The 19,652-nt window shown below is 37.4% G+C and overlaps 2 protein-coding genes across 4 annotated transcripts in view; one reads left to right on the forward strand and one right to left on the reverse strand.

Annotated features, from left to right (window-relative positions):
- The window catches only part of DNAH8 (dynein axonemal heavy chain 8), a 120,945-nt gene extending 113,301 nt beyond the window's left edge, over nucleotides 1-7,644 (reverse strand). The window contains exons 1-7 of the mRNA XM_018084995.2: nucleotides 7,411-7,644; nucleotides 6,668-6,802; nucleotides 4,347-4,431; nucleotides 3,355-3,503; nucleotides 1,843-2,032; nucleotides 1,317-1,480; nucleotides 181-357 (exon numbers count right to left, since the gene is read on the reverse strand). Of these exons, the coding sequence (XP_017940484.1) occupies nucleotides 181-357; nucleotides 1,317-1,480; nucleotides 1,843-2,032; nucleotides 3,355-3,503; nucleotides 4,347-4,431; nucleotides 6,668-6,802; nucleotides 7,411-7,644 (1,134 nt within the window). The remainder of the gene's footprint in view (nucleotides 1-180; nucleotides 358-1,316; nucleotides 1,481-1,842; nucleotides 2,033-3,354; nucleotides 3,504-4,346; nucleotides 4,432-6,667; nucleotides 6,803-7,410) is intronic.
- Nucleotides 7,645-10,335: 2,691 nt separating this feature from the next.
- GLO1 (glyoxalase I) lies at nucleotides 10,336-17,696 on the forward strand. 3 transcript variants are annotated; one of them, XM_018085214.1, is made up of 6 exons: nucleotides 10,336-10,396; nucleotides 12,238-12,320; nucleotides 13,520-13,660; nucleotides 14,487-14,554; nucleotides 15,677-15,766; nucleotides 16,792-17,159. In XM_018085214.1, the coding sequence occupies exons 1-6, from the start codon at nucleotides 10,370-10,372 to the stop codon at nucleotides 16,878-16,880; spliced, it is 498 nt and encodes a 165-aa protein (XP_017940703.1). In that variant the 5' UTR covers nucleotides 10,336-10,369; the 3' UTR covers nucleotides 16,881-17,159. The 3 variants fall into 3 exon arrangements, with proteins under 3 accessions (XP_017940703.1, XP_017940702.2, XP_017940704.2); XM_018085213.2 differs by lacking the exon at nucleotides 10,336-10,396 and adding an exon at nucleotides 11,159-11,273 and having other exon boundaries at nucleotides 16,792-17,696; XM_018085215.2 differs by lacking the exons at nucleotides 10,336-10,396; nucleotides 16,792-17,159 and adding exons at nucleotides 11,159-11,273; nucleotides 16,262-16,359.
- Nucleotides 17,697-19,652: the final 1,956 nt, after the last annotated feature.

Here is a 19,652-nt window from a genome sequence, read left to right on the forward strand (position 1 = left end):
TTTGGCTGTATCTCTGTAATGTCTTGTGCTTTATCTTAATACCTTAAGCACACCAGCATCATACCTAAATTTTTCTCTTTTAATCCTCAGAAAATCTCTTTTAGATGCAATGAAAAAACCCTGAAAACATAAGCTTTGCCTACTATAGTAAAAAAAATATAGAAAAGAAAAAATAATTACCCTTAGTAGTTTAGAATGTCCAACTCTCAGAACACTAATGACAGCTTTACAGTTTTGTCCTTTGATCTGCTCGATAATAAAGTTCAATTTAGCAGACATATATTTCCAGTGCTCCAGTTCAGTCAATGGACCTGAATCATTAGCTTCTCTCCTTACCTGCTTGCTCTCAATCAGAACCTGCAACCAATTTAAAAAAAAATAAAAAATCAAATGCCTACTACAGAGAATAGACAAGTCATTATAAAGAAGAAACACTCTTGAGGATACTCATTTAATAAGGAACAAGTTAATGACACATGAAAATAGTTCCCATTTGGAAAAGCATCCTAAGTCTGAATTGCATTTAATCATATTCTTAAACTGAAATTAAGGCAGTTAAAATGTATTTTCAACTCCTGTCATAAACTGGGTGAATATCAGCATATACCTATATTTCTCTCTTTAATCAGAATCTATGAATTGAAATGCACCAAATGTAACTTCACTAGTAAAAATCTTCAAGAGCTACTTAAATGAAAATATTAAATATCACTCATAAATGTACCCATTTTTATGTAGATAAACATGCAGACAGCTCTTTTTACATGTCTTTTATATTTTTATTTTTGTGAGCTAAACATACTAAACATATTATGCCCAATCTACACAGATTCTCATTTTGACAAAGGATTCTGTGTTTTTCATGGAAGTCTCAGACACTAATTTCTTGGATAACTGAGACCTTCCCACTCAATACTTAGGCAGGACAAAAAAGGTCCTGCTGATCTTGGTCAAAGATCTTTCTAGAAATAGTATCTCACAGCACGAGTGGTAGCAGACACTTCACCGGCAATGTACATTTAGGTAAGTTCTATATACATATGTGGTCCTCACCAGTGTTATTATTCCTGCATCCTTCTGTTCTCTTTTTCTCACTTTTTGTGTCTTAATTGTTCAGAAACTCTTATTCTTGCTAGACTGTAAGTTCCTAGGGATAAGGACTATCTGCTTAACTTGTGCATAGAAGCAAAGCACTTGTCTTAACTCAGGTGGAGAAGCAGCTGAGGTTTTTGGCTAACTACAGGCAAGTCTCGTATATCATTTATGAACATCTATCTATATTCATGCTGAATAGATGTGTTAAAACAACAACTTACATGTTCAATTTGTTTATACCATATCATAAGTACTTCCTCTAGTTGGCGAACTGTGTCGTAATTGTCAGCTGCTGCAGCTATTTTCTCAAAGGATCGGAGCTCAGAAAAATTTATGTAATCTATTTTTTTCAACTCAACAATTCCTTCAATGCTTGCTGCAGCACCTGAAAAAAAAGGAGATTACAATATAAAACCAATTAAGACTTTAAAACAAATTTCTACCAGTCTAAGTAATTTAAATTTCAAAATATTTATGTCTGCACTCAGTGCTGCTTCAATATAATAGCCACTTTACTGTACTCACATAAAGCAGAAAATTCTAGTTTTAAATCCAGTGATCCTCCTTAAAAGTAACATATCACTATTTCCTCAAGAAAATAATCAACCCATGTATTTATTATGCAAGTAATTGATAATTTTTTTTTTCTTGCAAAATGTGAAAAGAACCTTATCTACATGCTACTGCCTTTAAACGGAAATCTTTAAATAGATTTGCTCTAGTATCTTTCCTAAATGCAATGCTTACCTTCTAAAAATGAAAGGTATCTGTTAATTGTTTCCAGAAAATTCTGTTTGTCTTTTGTATCCTCTTTGGTCTCACCTAAAGTACCCCAGTTACTTGTTGCAAGGATAGCAGGGAGAAAAACCTTTTCTATCATACTCTTAATGCCACGTAGGAGTCCTTCAGTGGCATCGAAAGCACCAAAGAAGATCTCCTGCATTGTAACAAAATGATTGTTAGTGATGCAGTAACTTAATCTAGAAACAGTATTTTAAGTTCAGCGTATTTTCACAAAAGCGCTCCAATATGCCAACTAAAACTATCATTTAAGGAGAGGAAAATCTTTAACAAATACACCTCCAATGTGCCCATAGACGGTGTTCTCATTAAAAAAGGGAAGTCAATAATGATTTAATAGAGTTTTAGAAGGCTGTCAGGTTATGTTTTTGTAACTTCAGTTATTTCTCTGTCATACAAGGAGTTTGGAAATTTTTAAATTGTAGAAAAATGTCCCCACCTAAAATTAGCTATTTCATGAAATGCATTAAGAGCAAAAAGTGCTCTGAGTGTTTATATCTGAAATTATATTAGAAGCAGTTATCTGACCAAATGTATATTACTTTGGGTGAGAGGAAATTTTTTCCTACTCTCCAAAACTAAACATTACAAGTTCTGATTATTTTCAATATTCCAGTATTTTAAATGTCTTTCAAATAAGCAAGTATTAACATACTTCATGCAACGAACTTCCTAGGACATAAATTGCTTTTCCTTATCTCTTCAGTATATGGAATGTATTTGGAAGGAACTTGATGCAAAAGTAATATTTATTACCAATATTTAGACTCCTGATAACAGATTTTGTATCTCACTTCTAATGATGCTTTTCCTCTTTCGCCTTCTTAGCTCTCCAAAGGAATGGAATATTTTAATATAAAATATATAAATTAATATTGGATTTTCTGTTTGAAGAATTTTAAATTATATTAATTAAAAGATACATATGTAAAACTGTTTCTTTGCAATTCACAGTCCCTCAAGTGCTGCCTGAGTATTAAGATGTGTAGCTATAAAAAAGAACAAAGCCTACACTTATCCAAGAATTTGTCTTGTAAAAACTCATGCTACATAATTTACATAGGATAACTGTGTGTTTTGCACATTCAAAGACAAGTAAAACAGAAGGGTACAGGTAAACTTTTTGTCTCCTGGTATTTGCAATAAAGTCTTCTGTGTGTCCTTGTAGTTTATGGAGATTTTCATCACAACTGAAATGTACTTAGTGGCTTAAACTGCTTCAGAAACAACAAGGAGAATAAGAAATTAATCTAAATGCTGACTTCTTTAGCAAGAATCCTGTAAGACATTAAATTCACAAGATATCCTGAGCATTTGCTGAAGCAATACCACTATCCATTGTCCACCGAAAATGGAGAGCAAAGTGTGTGATAAAACTTAACATTCAAAAAATGCAGTTACCAGTAATTTTAGGTATGTGTCAATATTGAAAAAAATAATGAAACAAAAAACAGCTACCTCATGTATAGTTTTTTCATTTATGGCACTGTCATTCTTACAACGAACAAAAAATAAGCACAGTCCTACGATTTTGTCTGGTGCCTTGTCCACATAAAATTGCATCACTTTACTTCCTTTTGCAGCACCCGGAATTGTCCGACCACACTCTGAAAAGGAATTTCATAGATGTCACTATTTTAAAAAGTGAGGGTATTATAAAATGCTTAAATCAATGTAGGGAAAGAAAACTGAACACATAAATGATTTATTTTCTTCTTTTGTAAGCGAACAAAAACCAGCAGAATTTGCGACTGTAATTAACTACACCATTAGAAAGGTACACCAAACACATACCATATATCTTACAAAGCTATTTTGGCACATTGTACTGCATAGAAAGGGTAATTTGTTCAGGTTTATCATTCTGGAACAATTTGCTGTTGACTAAGGTACTTTGTTTACTCACATTCATCCTATCAAACAAGACGTCAGGTCTGAGTGAGAAAATAGAGACTATGAATAGCCTCGGGTCCTCTGTGGATATAATCCTATGCAATCTGATAGTTTAATATACGTAGGTAAGGGAACAGCATGTGCAGTGATTAGAGAATCATTAGGGAATTCAGACATTAAATTCTACTTCTCTATCAAGCATCTGAAAACTGAAAAATTTCAAATATTTATAATAAATGCAAATTCAGACAGGTTTTATGAAAGTGTTTTCTAATGAACTGGAGGCAAAATTTTCATATGAAAAAGTTACAACCAATTCAGTATTTCAGGAGAACGTTTAATATCCTTCCTCCCAAGAATTGTTAAAATTGAGAATTTTTTTCTAAACAATTTGAGTTGAAATGAGCATTTAAAATATTAATTTTCAGTTCTTAGAGAAAAAGGTCGCAAAATTCTAAACAAGTGAAAAATAGATTTTTTTTCTGGGAAACATCAAACAAAATGAGCAACACAATGCACTATTACATTTACCTGTACTAATATTGCTAAACATTTACCTATTCCTGGTGCATCTCCTTCTTGATAGAAAATTTTCAGTGCTTTTCTTCCTCGCTTGGCAAAAAAAGAATCAAAGGCCTCCAACTGTTAAATCAAAAGTAAATACTTGTTACTCAAAATATTTTTATGTGCCTTTAGGATATGCAAAACTAATTTCACCATGCTGCTTTTTAAAGTTTTGTTGGAATGCAAGGTTTATCCTCAAATATTGTGAGAAGATATAAAACAGCACATTAGATATTTCAAATATTGCCTTCAAGTACTGAACCACAAACAGGTGGCCTAGCTCCTGGTAACTGTGCATCAAACATTTATGATTTTGTCCAGTAACACAGAGATATTGGAGAATATCTGCCACTCACAGAGATCGGTAAGTACCAACTTGAAGTAATTGGTCATAAGAGACTTAGAAACATTCACATAACATTTCCATGACTTGACATATTCTGCTATTGCTACTGTATACCTTAACGTAAAATATTATTTCATGTAAGAAGAGTAACATGACACATGAACATTTTATTCTGGAGACATGAACTGGCCACATTGGTTCCCAAAGTTTTCCATGATGACAAAGATTTTGCTGACTTCTGGAAGGACAATGAGATCACATCTGAGGGAGACCATATTGCCCCATAATTAGCTTGCTGTACCTGTCCATAAACTGGCCACCCTAAAAGGTGTAGTAGAGACTACAGGTCTCTAGGTGTCCATTTTGATTTTGTCATGTTACACAAGGTGCTTCGGATGCTGCAAGGATGGAAAGCTTTGTAACACTGCTTGTGTATGGATTGTCATTCTGAAGAACTTGCCTGAAATTACAGCTAGAGTTTCAAAAATCCAAATTTTCAAACTGTCCTAGACAATTTGTGTGTCCTAGTAAAACCAGGATATGGGTTTTAATAGGAAGTGAAAAAAGCTCTGAAAAGCACTGAAAGAAGGCACAGAGGAGATCAGAAGATATTGACTGATCTGGTCAAAATCCACCTTCTTTCACAGTCTCCGTAAGTATCTGCAAGGACAACTAGTTCAACAAGATGTGACTGGGCATTCAAACTGTCTCTCAAACTGAGACCTTCTGTTTCCCTCCCATCAGAAAAACATCAGAAGTTTAGCAAGCAAGTATGTCTGGAGACAAATCGCCTGTTCAAGGACAAAGGATGCACTTCTAGACGTGGTATATTCCTTAGGAGTTTATGTTTCTTATAAACAAATATAAAAACTGAATCAGAACAGTGATAGGAAAATGAGTGACACCCAGGTGGATAGGATTTAAACCCACTCTTGTGAGAAGACAACATCACATGAAAATAAAAGAAGCAAAAGCAAGCCAGCTCTAGAAATCAATTTTGCTTTGGTTACTAAGTACTAGTGAATAACAAGGTTAAAACTGAGAAAAATACATTAAAAATCTCCACCCCAAAAATAGGGAAAGAAAAAGAAAATTGTTAAAGTACTGAAAGCTCAGAGACTAAAGAGAAAGGCAAACTAACTCTTGGGGTTGTATGGTTCTACACCCAAGGTAAGACAGGAGCTGTCACTGCAGCTACTGATTCTGCAAAGAGCTTCTGGTTCAAGTCCATGTGGTATCCACACTCACTGTGTGAATATGTATGCAGGCTAATGTTTTAAAGGGTTAAACCTAGCTCATGGATGTCAGACATGTATATGGCAATTTACTAAATGACAATTCGTTGAAGGACAGTGTTAACATAGTCCCAACAGCCTAAATTGTTTATGAATAAACTGAAACTGGAAATGCTATGTATCACAAAAAAACATTTAAAAATAAACAAAGCACTCAAAAATGAAATTATTCAGTGGGTCTTTCCAAATGTCATTATATAATTTAAACTGTGCAGGATTAATTAATTGCCCTTCTTATTACTAACAACACTCCTAATTTTCAAAATTTTCCCACGAAGTTTTTGCAGAGTCTTTGGAATTTCAGTGAGAACTTGCTTAACAAACAAAAATGGTCATAATTAGAACATAATAATGTCAGGCCGAGATGAATAAAATTGTTGGAACTGGTAGATGTGACCAGAAATTCCTCGGTCAAAACAACAGCAGTATTTATATTTTCCTTGAGATAAGAAAGATGAAAAAGCCACAATCAAAAACCTTGGGGATATTTGCAGATCTGCCAGGAAACTAAGCTGAAAGATTTAGTCAGGTATCCTTTTAGATGAATTGTGTGCCTTAATAATCACATTTTCTGGCAGAAACAATCAAAGTGATCAATAACAATTCAAATCAAATAGGTAATCTGCTACATATTTTAACTATTTAAATCAACAAGTATACAGAACAGACTCACCGAAGGGGCATCCAAAATCATTTCTTCCACAGTTGCTAAGTCTAATCCTATACTGGCACTGAGAACTTCAAATATGTATTTATATGAAGCATTAACTTGTGCTTTTCTATTTTCTCTTGCTTGTATGTATTGAGCCTAAAACATGAAACATATCTTTCAAACTAAAAATACACAAAATGATCACAATAATGACCTATTTAACTTGCAATTAATGTTGAAATCTACTGTCTTGTATTATACAACTACATAAATGCCCTACTCTTTAAAAATATCTAAACTTTCAGAGGCTAACAGAAAAACAAATAATTAAGAATTATTATAAGATGTAAACTCAACTCTAAGGATATGTCAAGGAAAAACAAATATTAAAAATACTACTAGCTAGATTTTAAAATATTTCTGTGACACATTAACCTGTTTTATTTTTCACTATCAAAATTTCAATTTGTTATATTAATACAGACAGGTCAAAACATGGGTAAATATTTGCAGGAACAGAGTAGAGCTTTGCTTCAATGTAAATGATTCAATTAATATCTCCTTCTTCCTTCCTCTATTACTTTAAAATAAAATCTTAGAATATTACTATCATTGAAAACAAAGACACACTTTCTACCAGAAATAATTTAGTAAAAGAATCGAGTACAAGGAAATTTAGAAATAAAAAAAAAAAAAATAAAATAAAAAACCAGAACTAACTGTTTATATAAACTGTATTTAATGATCTGCAAAAAAATTATAACCTGTTTTGCTTTGGAACTTTGTATGTTTGTCGCTCCACTAGGGCGGTAAATCTTAGACAAACTTTGACTTCCAAATGAAAAAGATCCACGAGAAGAGGAAACGCTTCCTGTTCGTTGAGCAGGGTGAGTAGTTCTGGTTACATCTTCTGATTTCATGACAGAACCAGTGCGATTACGCTCAGCATTTTCTCGAGTGTTTGAACCTCCTGTATTACTTTTTTGTGCCCCCTCCATTCTGAAATCTGAAATTTGCAAAAAAACCAAAAATGTTTATAACAATCCAGACATTTAAAGTCTATCTTTTCAAGAAGACAGCAGCATCTCAAAAACGAATTCCCAAGGATATAAATTCAGTAGTCACATAGAGTTCTCTTCCAGTTCTTATCAGACATTTAGATACATTTTATGATAGCTTGCAAATGTCAAGCTGAAGATTGAAAATATTTTTTAAAATCAATTTATCATACATTTATGTTTTGTGGAGTGAAAATCTTTCTATATAACAAATGTGTTTTAAAAAATTAATACTTTCCGTGCATATCTGATTACTGAGAAATAGAAATGGTTTAGAGTACAAATGGTTTGTTTAAATTTTAGTTTCTAAAATACATACACAAGTTCAGCAACTGATCTTACCAAAAACTTGCATACACAGAAATTGCTATTCTACTCAGCGTACTATTACAACAAGGATTACAATAACTCTCAAGAATTCCTTAGTAGCTCTTGTGAGGGCCTTAGGGCAGCCAATCGCAGATGTAACAGTGTTATACACTCTCTTAGACACTATTGCCTGATTCAAGAAATAAACAATCAAAGGTGAGGCTGACCTGAAAAGCAACACTTTGTATTACACTACTAGCTCCTTATTTTTGCTGATGTAATAGGTGACAAAGTGGCCACTATTCTACGGTCTTTGGCATACGATCACCTGCTAGAGAAAATGTTCATCTGTCTCTTGAAGTAAAAATACTACCGAAAAAACCACCCAAAACAAGTTTCAGGGAAAAAAACCACCTTAATTAATTATATTCCTTTGTTTTTTCTTCATTTTTTCTATGACTGGCCTGGTTGTCTACAAGGTTAGCAGGGATACTTTCCTCCTTGATTATTCCACTCAGGTACAATAGGTTAGATGTTAATTTTCTAGCCTTTTAACTAGTTCTCTTTTAGCTGATACCTTCCCCTAAAGTCCCTAAAGCCCAAGATAAAAGAGGTGGGGTTCTCACAGCTTTCTTTAAAAAAAACCACAAAGACTTCATTGTATACTGGCATCCTCCCTGGTTCTCCAAAATCTATACTCAAGATTATCTGGTGGCTCAGCTGAGATTTTCACTTTTAAAAAACCTGCATGAACTCCAGCTGCCCACCATTCCCGTCTGGAACAGCAGATGTGCTTTTATGCCAAAATCCCCTTTCCTCCCCTCCAGAATGCCCAAAACCTTGTCTACAGGATCTATTCATTCAAGAAGAGTAGGTCTGGCTCCGAGCATGCATCTTAGGAGGGCTGAAGAAGGATGAGGTGAGGGAGGAAAGCGGAGCATTCCTAAGCACAGAGCACGGAGAATACGGCCTTTTGACTCTCCTCTGAAAAGTTGAAGTGCCTTAACCGGCACTTCAGCTTTGGCAGAGAGATTCAGGCGAAGAGCTTCACCGACCTCGCCGGAGCGATGCCTCCTCGCAGGGCGGGGAGCCGGGAGCAGCTGCGGGGCAGCGCAGCGCCCGCCGGCGCTCCCTTCAGCGGCCGGAGCGGTGGGAGCGGTGGGAGCGGCGGCGGTCCAACGCCCAGCGCCCCGCCGCGCAGGGCGGCTCCTCCCGCCTGCGGACTCCTCCGCGCCCGGGCGTTCGCCGGGCAGATGAGATCGTGGGGAGGAGTCGCAGCGGACTCGTAACAGCTGCGGGGGGCCGGCTCGGGGCCGGCGTCTCGCCCGGCCGGGAGCCGTGGGCGCGCGGGCGAGGCGGCCGCATGCCGCCCGCGGGCCCCGCGCCGCCCCGGAGCCGCAGGCGCTGCCCGAGCCCGCTCGCTGTGCCCGCGCGTCGCTGCGGCCCCGCGCAGGACCGGCCGCAGTTCGACCCCCAGAAGCTGTCATTCTACCGTAAAGGTCTCGTGTACGGGGGTCCCGTGGGTTCCCCCCTGCCAGGGGGGTTGGTGTGGTTGAATGCACCGATGGAAGTTTCTTGAGTAAGGCAGAGGGAACGCTGCACTGCAAGTGCTTTCCTCTCTATTGTCAAAACTTAATTTTTAATTTTTTTTCCCCCCCACAGAGTATTCTATCCTGGTTTTCATGCTGAGTTTTTGAGAAAAATACTATTCATCTTTCTTAGGCCTGAAATGATTATTATACTAATGGTCACTGCATAACTGTGAAGGGTGACAAATGCTACTTGGAATCTTCTCCCAGTGCCTGGAGGCAAAAGCAGAAACCAACCTCTGTCAATATCAAATCACAGAATCAGAATTGGTAAGGTTGCAAGGAACCACAGTTGGTCGTTTGGTCCAACCTCCCTTCTCAAGCAGGGTCATCCTAGAGCACACTGCACAGGATTGCATCCAGGTGGTTCTTGAATATCTCCAGTGAGGGACACTCCACAACCTCTCTAGGTAATCTGTTTCAGTGCTCGGTCACCCAAACAGTAAAGAAGTTCTTCCTGATATTCAGGTAGAACTTTCTGTGCACCAATTTCTGCCTGTTGCCTCTTGTCCTATTGCTCAGCCCCACCAAGGAAAGCCTGGCTTCATCCTCTTGGCACCTCCTCTTTAAATATTTTCATTAATAAACATTAATGAGGTAACATATTATATTGAGCACACCATATGTATGTTTGTGAACAGGGCAAGACTAGGATTCCCAACCAGCCTGATACTACCAGGATTTACAAAAGCATCACCATTCAAATGGAGCTGGGTTACAGTGCCTGCGCCTGTGGTGGTGTGGTACCCTCGGCCTGCCGGTAGAAGATGGAAGCTGGAGGAATGTATCATCAGGTCAGCATGAGGGATCCATGCTTTCATTCCACGCTTCAGCTAAGTAACGCCACAGTCAGGGAGGCTCCTTCCTCAGGGAGGCTCCTTATGTTGTCCTGAGCATGGGCTTGTTACCAGGTGCACAGCACCCATTCACACATCAAGGCAAGGTATTTCTATTTTTTATTCTAGTTTGCACAAAGTAGGGAGCTGGGTTGTAACTCATGAAAGGCTGGCTCCCTGATCATCCAAATTTTACACTATTCATACATTTCAATGAACAAAGGCATCAGCATTAATTGGTTACAAATTACACAACTTTTTTATTAATTAGTATTTAATCCCCTATTTGTTAGTTGCAGTTCTCTCTTCTCATGCTAATTATTCTGCAGGTGCGGTTCTTCCTTCCATCTGAGTTTGGAGTCCGTTTTGAGTCGGTGGTCAATGAGTCGGTGGTCATGATTGCCGGAATTACCTTTGTCCCAGTTATTGCTCAGTTTTGCTGACTTCACTCCTGATGGCTATCGTCCAGATAGCCCACTCATCTCGGGATTCTCTTCGCTTTTTCGTAAAACAAAAAGATTACCCAAGCACACGAAGTTTGATTCAAATCTTGAGAGGCTCGATATCCGAACGAACAGGCAGAACCCTGTTCCGAACCTGACCATACAGCCTCGCAGCGTTCCACGGGGTCCCTTGCGAGGGAGGGGTCCGGCAGCAAGCGAGGCGGGGCGGGCCGCAGCTCCGCCTTCCCGCCGCGTCCTGCTCCTCCTCTTTCTCCTCCTCTTTCTCCTCCTCCGTCTCTCCCTCTCCCGACATGGCGGCCCCCGCAGAGCTGAGCGGGCTCACGGACGAGGCAGCCTACGCGCCTGCTCGGAAGCCGGATGCCAGCACGAAGGTGGGGTGGGGTGGGGGTGACGCGGGAGCCCCGGGGGCTCCGGCGGCTGCTCTGCGGCGGCGCCGGTGCCCCTTTCCCCGGTCCCCGCGCCGCTCTTTGCAGGGCGGACGTGCGGTGGCTGGGAGGCGGCATGGGGCCGGGAAGGGTCCCGGCGGGGGTCGCTCGGCGCGGAGCTGCCCTGACGGCTTGAGCGGAGGGACCGGCCGGGCGCGGTGTGAGGGTGGTGGCGAAGGGGGCGGGCGGGCCAGGCCGGCTGCTGTGAGACCCCGAACAAAAGCAACACCAAAACACCCCAAACATTATTATTTTTTTATTAGAAGAACGTAATTGCATTTTAGTGGTTCTACATCTGCTTTTCTCCCCCCCTCCCCCCATTACCTCTGTCTACTGTCCTGCCGTTCACTTTTTACCCACTTAGTCGTTCACAAGCCCCCTGGTATTTAAAGTTGCCTTGTGGCTTCAAGAAAATATCCTTACAGAGTTGGAGCCTGGTTTTGCTGCCGAGATATCACCAAGCTTGGCAGAAATTCAACACCTGTGCAATGAAATAATAAAAATTATGAGTTCAGGAGTTTATCTGTATTTAAATTCTATGTCTCCAGTGAGGCCCAATATCGAATATTCACATATCTGGTCTGCTTGCATGTGAAGTTGTTCATGTGTTCTACAGCCCCATAAAAGAATAATAAATGTAAGAAGAATACTGGGTTTTGATATCACTGATAATATATATTGAGTGATATCAGTCATGGTTTGGTTTATTTGTTTTAAACATTATGTTACAAAGGCACATTGGTTTAACAAAAATCTGTATGTGTAGGATCAGGACAAAAGGTTTTATTTACCTTTAATGTAGTCCTCTGTTACTTCTGAACCTACTGGTTTTAGATTCATTACTAACTTTGTTAATACCCATAATTCAATTTTGGTTGGTGTGTAAATAATAAACCTTTCTTCCCCACAGGATTTTATGTTCCAGCAGACAATGTTAAGAGTAAAAGATCCTAAGAAGTCATTGGATTTTTATACAAGGGTTCTTGGAATGACGTGAGTAGAAGTTATATGCCACAATAAGCCTGTGTTTTCCTCCTGTTTTTTTTTTTTATTTTGATGTAATTATACTAATTGGTCCAACTACATAAACGATGCTGGCCCATCAGCTGATGCTCAGTTAGACAGTCTGGCAGAGTCTCTGAGGACTCCAATAGCATAGTTAATGCCTAAGCTGCAAATGAGCTAATATGGGCCTTGACTAGAAGTTTCTTTTTTTCCTAAATAGGTCATTAATTATCAGTGTACAACTTGCTTACTTCCTCCTCACTGAGGCTGCAGCTAACTGGCAATTGTTATGACAGTGCTTATAATCAGGGGTCATTGCTATAAATCTTCAAATTAAGTTTTCTACTAGTTCTCAGAGGTGGCTGATGACCACCTCCAGTTATAAAAGAACAAGGCAACAGAGGGTGGAGAGAAGGTCCAAACTCAGTCTTTTGAAGAAGGCTTTTGGGAGGCAGATGCCCTGCAGTAGTCTAATGAGTTCATGCTGAGCCTCTTTGCACTTTCTTGCCATTTGATGTGACTTATTTCAAAACAAAATTCCACTGTTTTTAAATATATTGAAAAGAGTCCAGATTAAAGTAAAATAAAGTACTTCCACTGTAGTGAAAATGTGTCAAAAAAAAATTAAGTACTTTGCAAGCTGAAAAAGAAATTAGATTCATTTTGTGTGCCTACTTGTTCCAGTTAAATGTTCTACATAAAAATGTATGCCTCAAGTATTTTTTAGTTGATTAAATTGTCACATTGGAAATCAATTTTATTATTATAGCTAGCTATTGAAATCGTAAAAATATTTCATCTAAAGGTATGTTTGCTGTGTTCTTAAAACTTCATCTGATGCCAGTGACCTCTTCAAAATGCGTAAGTTTAAAATTTCACCAAAGAATAAGTTGTTAAAGATCTTCCTGTGGAAATACAGACAAGTAACAGAGTGACAACCTCAAGGCCCAAGCCTATGTACTGACTTTGCTATTTACTTACTGGTACTCTGCCTTTAAGAATCTATTTCTTCTAATTTTTGTAGGTTTGTAATGGGTTCTGCATGGTTTTATTTGATAGTTTAAAATGTAGCTATTTTAAGGTGTGAATTACAGAAAGACAAAAAGTCACAGAAATAATTCTTCCATAGCAGAAGCTACCTGATCACCCTTTTAAGTTACTGTTTCAAAATAATTGTCACCATTTAGACTGCTTCAAAAATTTGACTTTCCTACTATGAAGTTCTCACTGTATTTCCTGGGCTATGAAGATAAAAACGATATCCCAAAAGATAAAACGGAGAGAACACCTTGGACCTTTTCTAGAAAAGCTACACTTGAACTGACACAGTAAGTATTTATATAATGAGAGATGACATTTAGCTAACCGTGATTAAACAGAATTGGATAAGTGTAAATCCTATTGGATTGAATAAAAAAATTAATCATTACTGTGGATACATCTTCACTGTCATAGAGCCTTAAAATATGGCTGAGATTAGATACTTGGAAAGCTTAATCTGCCTCATTTCAGTGCTCTTTCAAACTGCTAGGTGAACAGTGGTACATAAATATGAAACAATCCTTGCTATATTTTCAGTATATGAGTATGCCTGACACTTAGGTGAGGAATTTAGGAAAACCCAGTGTGATTAGACCTTTTTTTTGGATCCCCGAAACATCCTAGTAATAGATAACTATTGCTTTTGGAATCTAATCAAAAGAGGTATTAAGTCAAAACATACACTTCCTGTAAACAGGACAATTTGGTTAATGCTACTAATTATTGTAATTGTGCAGATAGAATCTCCCAAATCTCCCACTGTCTTACTTAGCTCCAGGACCTGCTACCCTCACTTTTTGTTCCCTAGTGATGGGTAGATAAACTGTCTCATGCAGCAAAACCTTTTTTCTAATCTGAATGAGACAGGAATATTTCTAGCTCATTCAAATGTGGACCCTGAATACTAGTGAAGGGCTGTGAACATGAACTGGATTCGCCCCAAGCTTATCCCGAGAACTCATGACTAGGGAAAATCTGGATTAATGAATGCAGCCAACAGATGAAATTCTCTGGTTTCTTAGGAGAAAGAACTTACCCTCCTGGGGAAACTGGACATTTATGATTTGTTAATTTTGATGCTTTTCTTCAATATGTAATAATTACTTCTTACAGCAACTGGGGCACTGAAAGTGATGAAAAGCAGTCTTATCACAATGGCAATTCAGATCCCCGAGGATTTGGTAGGTCTTTAATTTTGTATTTATAGTTTTTAAACTTTGGTTTATTGTGGTTGCATTTTTTCTCTCGGATGTTGGGTGAAAATGCAGTTTCAAATATTTTTGAGAAAACATCTAAATCAATTTTGTTCAAAGATTATTGGGTAAGTATATGCTGTAGGGTTTTTTTAAATGTGAATTGGTAGAGAAAATATTTTAAACTTGGATAAAAAAGACTTGTCTAATAGGTTACTTTGAAAAATCAAACTAGCCGTAGGAAAGAGGGGAACTTGCATCTCATCCTTTATCTCTCTTCTTTCAGCATATATGCTGTGGAAGATGGTGAAAATAAGTAAACAAATGTGTTTCAGAGTAATGAGCCAGAGTTACATTCTTTAGGAAGAATCTAATCATTTGACAGGCGAACACATGCTAATTTTAACTACTGAATGAAGAACAGCAGTTCTTGTGTATTAGATTATCATGGTGTTTAAACTGATTTACACTTGGATTTCTGATTTATAATCCACCGGTTACACATTTTAAGATAGAAGGACAATTCTGTTTGTCTGTAGCACTGAGGATATTATTTGTGTGGCTTAATTTGATACTCTTGAGTGCTTGAAAGGTCACTGCTTGTAAAATAAGTTTCACACTCAATCTATCCATTTGACATTTAAAGCTTCTGAATTGGTTTGTAAGCTCAGGCCTTGCATAGCACTAGTGTCAGTCTCTGCAAATACAGCATTAATGATAAACTCCTTGTACTGTTGAACTGAGCAAATGCAACAAAATCCTGTTATGTAGCTGTGCTTTAAGAAAGGAAATACAGATAAAGCAGTTTGATTGAAAAATCTCATTTTTTCCTACTCCAGATAATATTCTTCTCTAAACAACTAGAGATATTTCAACTCTAAAGTTCTTATTTTAAAAGTTATTATCAAAGGACAACTCTCTAAAGGAGAATAATGTTAATACCCAAAATGCTCTTCTTTTTGGAAGCTGTGTTTTTCTTCTACAAAATCATATTTTATGTGAACTACAGCATGTGAAAGTTTTGCAGAGGATGAAATACTGAGCAAACTTTTTCCTGGAACACGCAGCAATATTTACAGCCTACCTCACTCTTTTTCCCTTATTGCACAGGACACATTGGAATTGCTGTTCCTGATGTCTATAAAGCTTGTAAGAGGTTCGAAGAACTAGGAGTGAAATTTGTGAAGAAACCAGATGATGGTAAGTCTTTTATCAGAAATGCAAGTAGTTTTTTTCTTTGTTTTTAGTATATTCTGTCCAGTAGATCTTCCTGGACAGCTGGGTAACATGTTTCTAGTAGTTGCCACTGCTTGGAAGGTTCTAGAACCAGTTACACCTGCACCTCCTAATAGCATGGGCAAAACTGGCAATAGATCCATCTCTATAACAGTAGCTCTGCTGTGTGCCTTCTGTATGCAGCCTGACCTTCAGTAAAATGTCAAAATAGCCTAAAATGCAGAAGTGAGTGGTGAGATCTTGCATTTTTCAACTGGATTCCCTTTAATGAAAATCTCGTGAGAATTTTAGGACTGCTGCGTTCCAAAACAGACATTTAATACTAGTAATTGAAAAGAGACTTAAGGGATTTTCATCTTATTCACTGTGTTCTCAGCTGAAACAAATACAGGAAGTATAGCTGAAAACTTAACTTGAACACAGATTTATTGATTTAAGAATTGAACTTGGTATTTCTAGGATTTTAGAGTTTGAACTTTGTTCAGCACCTGTTAAACCTTGAGAGACTTGAAGTGAGGGCTGCTAACTTGGAGCTGTGAAGTGATACGAAATGAAGGTATGTAGGACAGGAAGCTTAGACTATAAAGTTTTGTACTTCACATTGTTTGTGGAGCAGGCTGGGAGATCCAGTGTGGGTTTTTTTCTTGCATTACTGATCAAACATGTACTATTCTGTCCTGCATTTCTCTGTTTTATGAAGCAGGTGAACACTTACAGGGGCATATGCAAAAAACTTCAGTCAACAAAAGATGGCATTCCGAAGTGACTTTAACCTACAGCTTTGAGAGCATGATTGACAGTTCAGCATACAAAGATCTAATGCTGATTAAAAACTAATCTTGATATTTTTCGAATTATCTGTCTAAATTTGAACTAATTCTCATGCAAAACGAAAAAAAGAAAAATATTTTTCAAAGTAGTAAAATTTGACATTAAGAACCAGTCATGTAGTCTGAACTTGATCTTTTTTTTTTTTATCTCTCTAATAGGTAAAATGAAAGGACTTGCATTTGTTCAGGATCCTGATGGCTACTGGATTGAAATTTTGAATCCTAACCACATGGTGACTCTGACTTAATTCTAATGAAGTATAGTATATAAGAGATGCTCACTTGCAGTCCCCTGGCGAAAATCTGTAACAGTGTTGGCAAAATTCTTGTTTAATAGGATTCAGTCATGTTCAGAGTCTCTTCTAAAACTATCCCCTGGGACTTGACTGTACTTGGATTCCTTTTTTTTCTTGTCCTGTGATGCCACCACAATTTGTTTTCATGTAGGAATACTGAACCATTTTCTGGAAGAGCACTTACACAGATTCTCCTCTTGAACACTGATTATGTTAATATTTCACTAAACACTGTCAAAAGATATGTTGACTGGAAACTCACTGCATCCCACACTGCTTAGATTTAAACTAACAACAAAAAGTCCTCTGTTACTACTGATGAGCTTCAACAAGGAAGAAAAAAAGAATATTTTTGAAGTAAAAAGATCCTGAAGACTTCATACCCTATCATGTATACTAGAAAATAAAATGTCAGACAAACTTTGACTTAAGTAGTAGCATGTTTATCGAAGTTCTAATCTTACTTATATTATACTAGGCAAACCTCTTTAAGGAGCAGCCTTAAACAGTCTTGAAACAAGAAACTTTGTGGAGGCAATCAATCAGTCCAACAGAAAGAATTCAGTCTTGCAGCTCCTGACTGCTGATTTACAGCCAAGATAAGAGGTCTCATAGCTGCTAACTCACAGTGACCCTTCTTGTCTCTTTCAACACTATGAAGAACTTGCTCATAATTTTTGCTTCAATGCAAGGCTGGGGCTGTATTTAACTTCAATGCTCTGTACATTCTGCATTGGGAAATTAATAAAAATAGTATCTGAAACAAAAGTTTCCTAGTACTAGACTGTGTGATCTAACCTCTCAAAATGAGTGATGGTACATACCTGTAAACAGCAGGAAAACATGTAACATTTACATGTATTATACAAATTGTTGATTTTTATGCTGTTCCACATCTTATAAACAGTGTAAAAATAAGGAGAGTTCTTGAAATCCTGTTGTTCTTCCAACAAGGAAAAAAAAAGCCTCTGCCTTGTCTTATTTTGGTTTGAATAGCACTTAACTCCTTCAGTTATGTGACTATTGACAGTGTAATGGCATTGCAATTCACCTCTCAGTAAAGCAGTGGGGGAAACTACAAAATAATTTTCAAGCGCTGTGACCAGTTGCTTTGCTGATTGTTGAATTCTGGATGACTGAAAGGCGGTTTGGTTTAGGGATTCTTTTTTGAGAAGAAACCTGGTGATAAAAGAACATGAATTGGGAGTAACAGTGAAGAAGATAAATGTGTGACTTGTTTAGCAGGATGTTTCAGTAACCTAATGTAGAGAGTTGATAATAATTTTCAATAACTCCATAGCTTATAAGTTATAACAAATATAGAAAGTATTGCATTTGATTTCTATATTAACTTAGATGTTAATGACTTAAATGCTAAGTGTTGCTGTCCTGTCTCCTTCTCTGAAACATCTTTAATTTCATCTACCTCATCTTAACAAGTAGCATATATAGACTCAGGAGTTTTACAGAACTCTACATGAAAAATCAATTACGAAATCTAGTCCAAGATAATTTTTTTACCCTTGGAAATGAGTAAAATAGATATGCTTCTTCTGAATCTGAGGTGTTGGAAAAAGGGATGTTAAAACTATTGCTCTGCTTTATACCACCTATGGATGTGCAAGCAATTATATAAGCAACTCAACAGATATTTTTTTCAGTTTCCTATTTTATGAACTAACCCTGATACTTTAAGTTGTCCTTTGTATGGTATTTTCTGTCTGGCCTCTACAGTATCTACAAATACTGTGCTTCAGGTGGTGCTTTATCAGTGCCATTCATATATGGTAGATTCTTTTCCCTTTTTGAATATTTACTAAGTTGCCTTTTTCTATGCCAATAAACACTGTTGGTTCATAGTTGCATTCTCTATTTCTGCCCTCTTATAGTTACAGAAGTAATACTTAGCCTGTTCCCTCTTTTGCTTCTTGTGCAGTTGATTATTCTCCTGCAAGTTAAATCACTTTGATAGGAACAATAATGTTTGGAGTGAGTGAGATCTCCCAAGTGAGCTGTTGTAATAGCTGTAGGATCACCAATGATCTTAGTCTTCTTCCTCCCAAATACAGGGTTTTTGTCATTGTACTCCCAGCCCCAAGCAGGCTAATTCAGCTTAAGAAAGTGACAAAAGGTTTTCTTGAATGCTCAGTTTTATGCCAAGTTTATTATGCAGGAATGAGGAGCCAGTTCAATGCTCCTTGGTTTCCCAAATGAGTAAAGCTGATCGTTCTAGCAGAAAGTTGGATGAGCTCAACTAAATCATGAAACCTCACCCTACTTTAAAAAAAGGTAAACAATATTTCGAAATACAGCAGCAATTCAGAGAGCTCTTTATTCTGAAGCCTATTGTAGTGTAACTGTAGTATGGTATCTTCTGAAGTTAGTAGGATGAGTATAGTGCCGAGAAGCATCAGAGCTGTGGCAATGAGACAAAGCACTTGGTTGATTGCAGCTTATATAGGTTTTGATGGCTAAACTGTGTTTTTCATACACATCCGCTGCTGGTGTTCTGAAGTAAGAACTTAAAATTAAATAAAAGAACTTAAACAGGTGCTAATTGCAGTTTCTCGCCTTTCAGAGTGTCTCATTAGGTTGTGTGAATAGAAAAACTATTTTAGACTAATAGTTTGATGAGTCCACTTAGACTAAGTTTTATTTTAGTCAATACAGGTAGCTCTGACCAAGGCATTTGTTAAGAAAATCTCAAAAGTTTTACAAGCATGT

The sequence above is a fragment of the Manacus vitellinus genome, unplaced genomic scaffold, assembly GCF_001715985.3.
Source record: "Manacus vitellinus isolate BGI_N305 unplaced genomic scaffold, ASM171598v3 scaffold_8_pilon, whole genome shotgun sequence".
Classification (NCBI taxonomy): Eukaryota; Metazoa; Chordata; class Aves; order Passeriformes; family Pipridae; genus Manacus; species Manacus vitellinus.

Excerpts from the sequence above, each read along its gene's own strand:
- GLO1 (XM_018085213.2), top strand. The coding sequence starts at position 11,193 with ATGGCGGCCCCCGCAGAGCTGAGCGGGCTCACGGACGAGGCAGCCTAC. Across the intron at positions 11,274-12,237 it reads AGCCGGATGCCAGCACGAAG|GATTTTATGTTCCAGCAGAC; the intron begins GTGGGGTGGGGT and ends TCTTCCCCACAG. Across the intron at positions 15,767-16,791 it reads TGTGAAGAAACCAGATGATG|GTAAAATGAAAGGACTTGCA; the intron begins GTAAGTCTTTTA and ends TCTCTCTAATAG.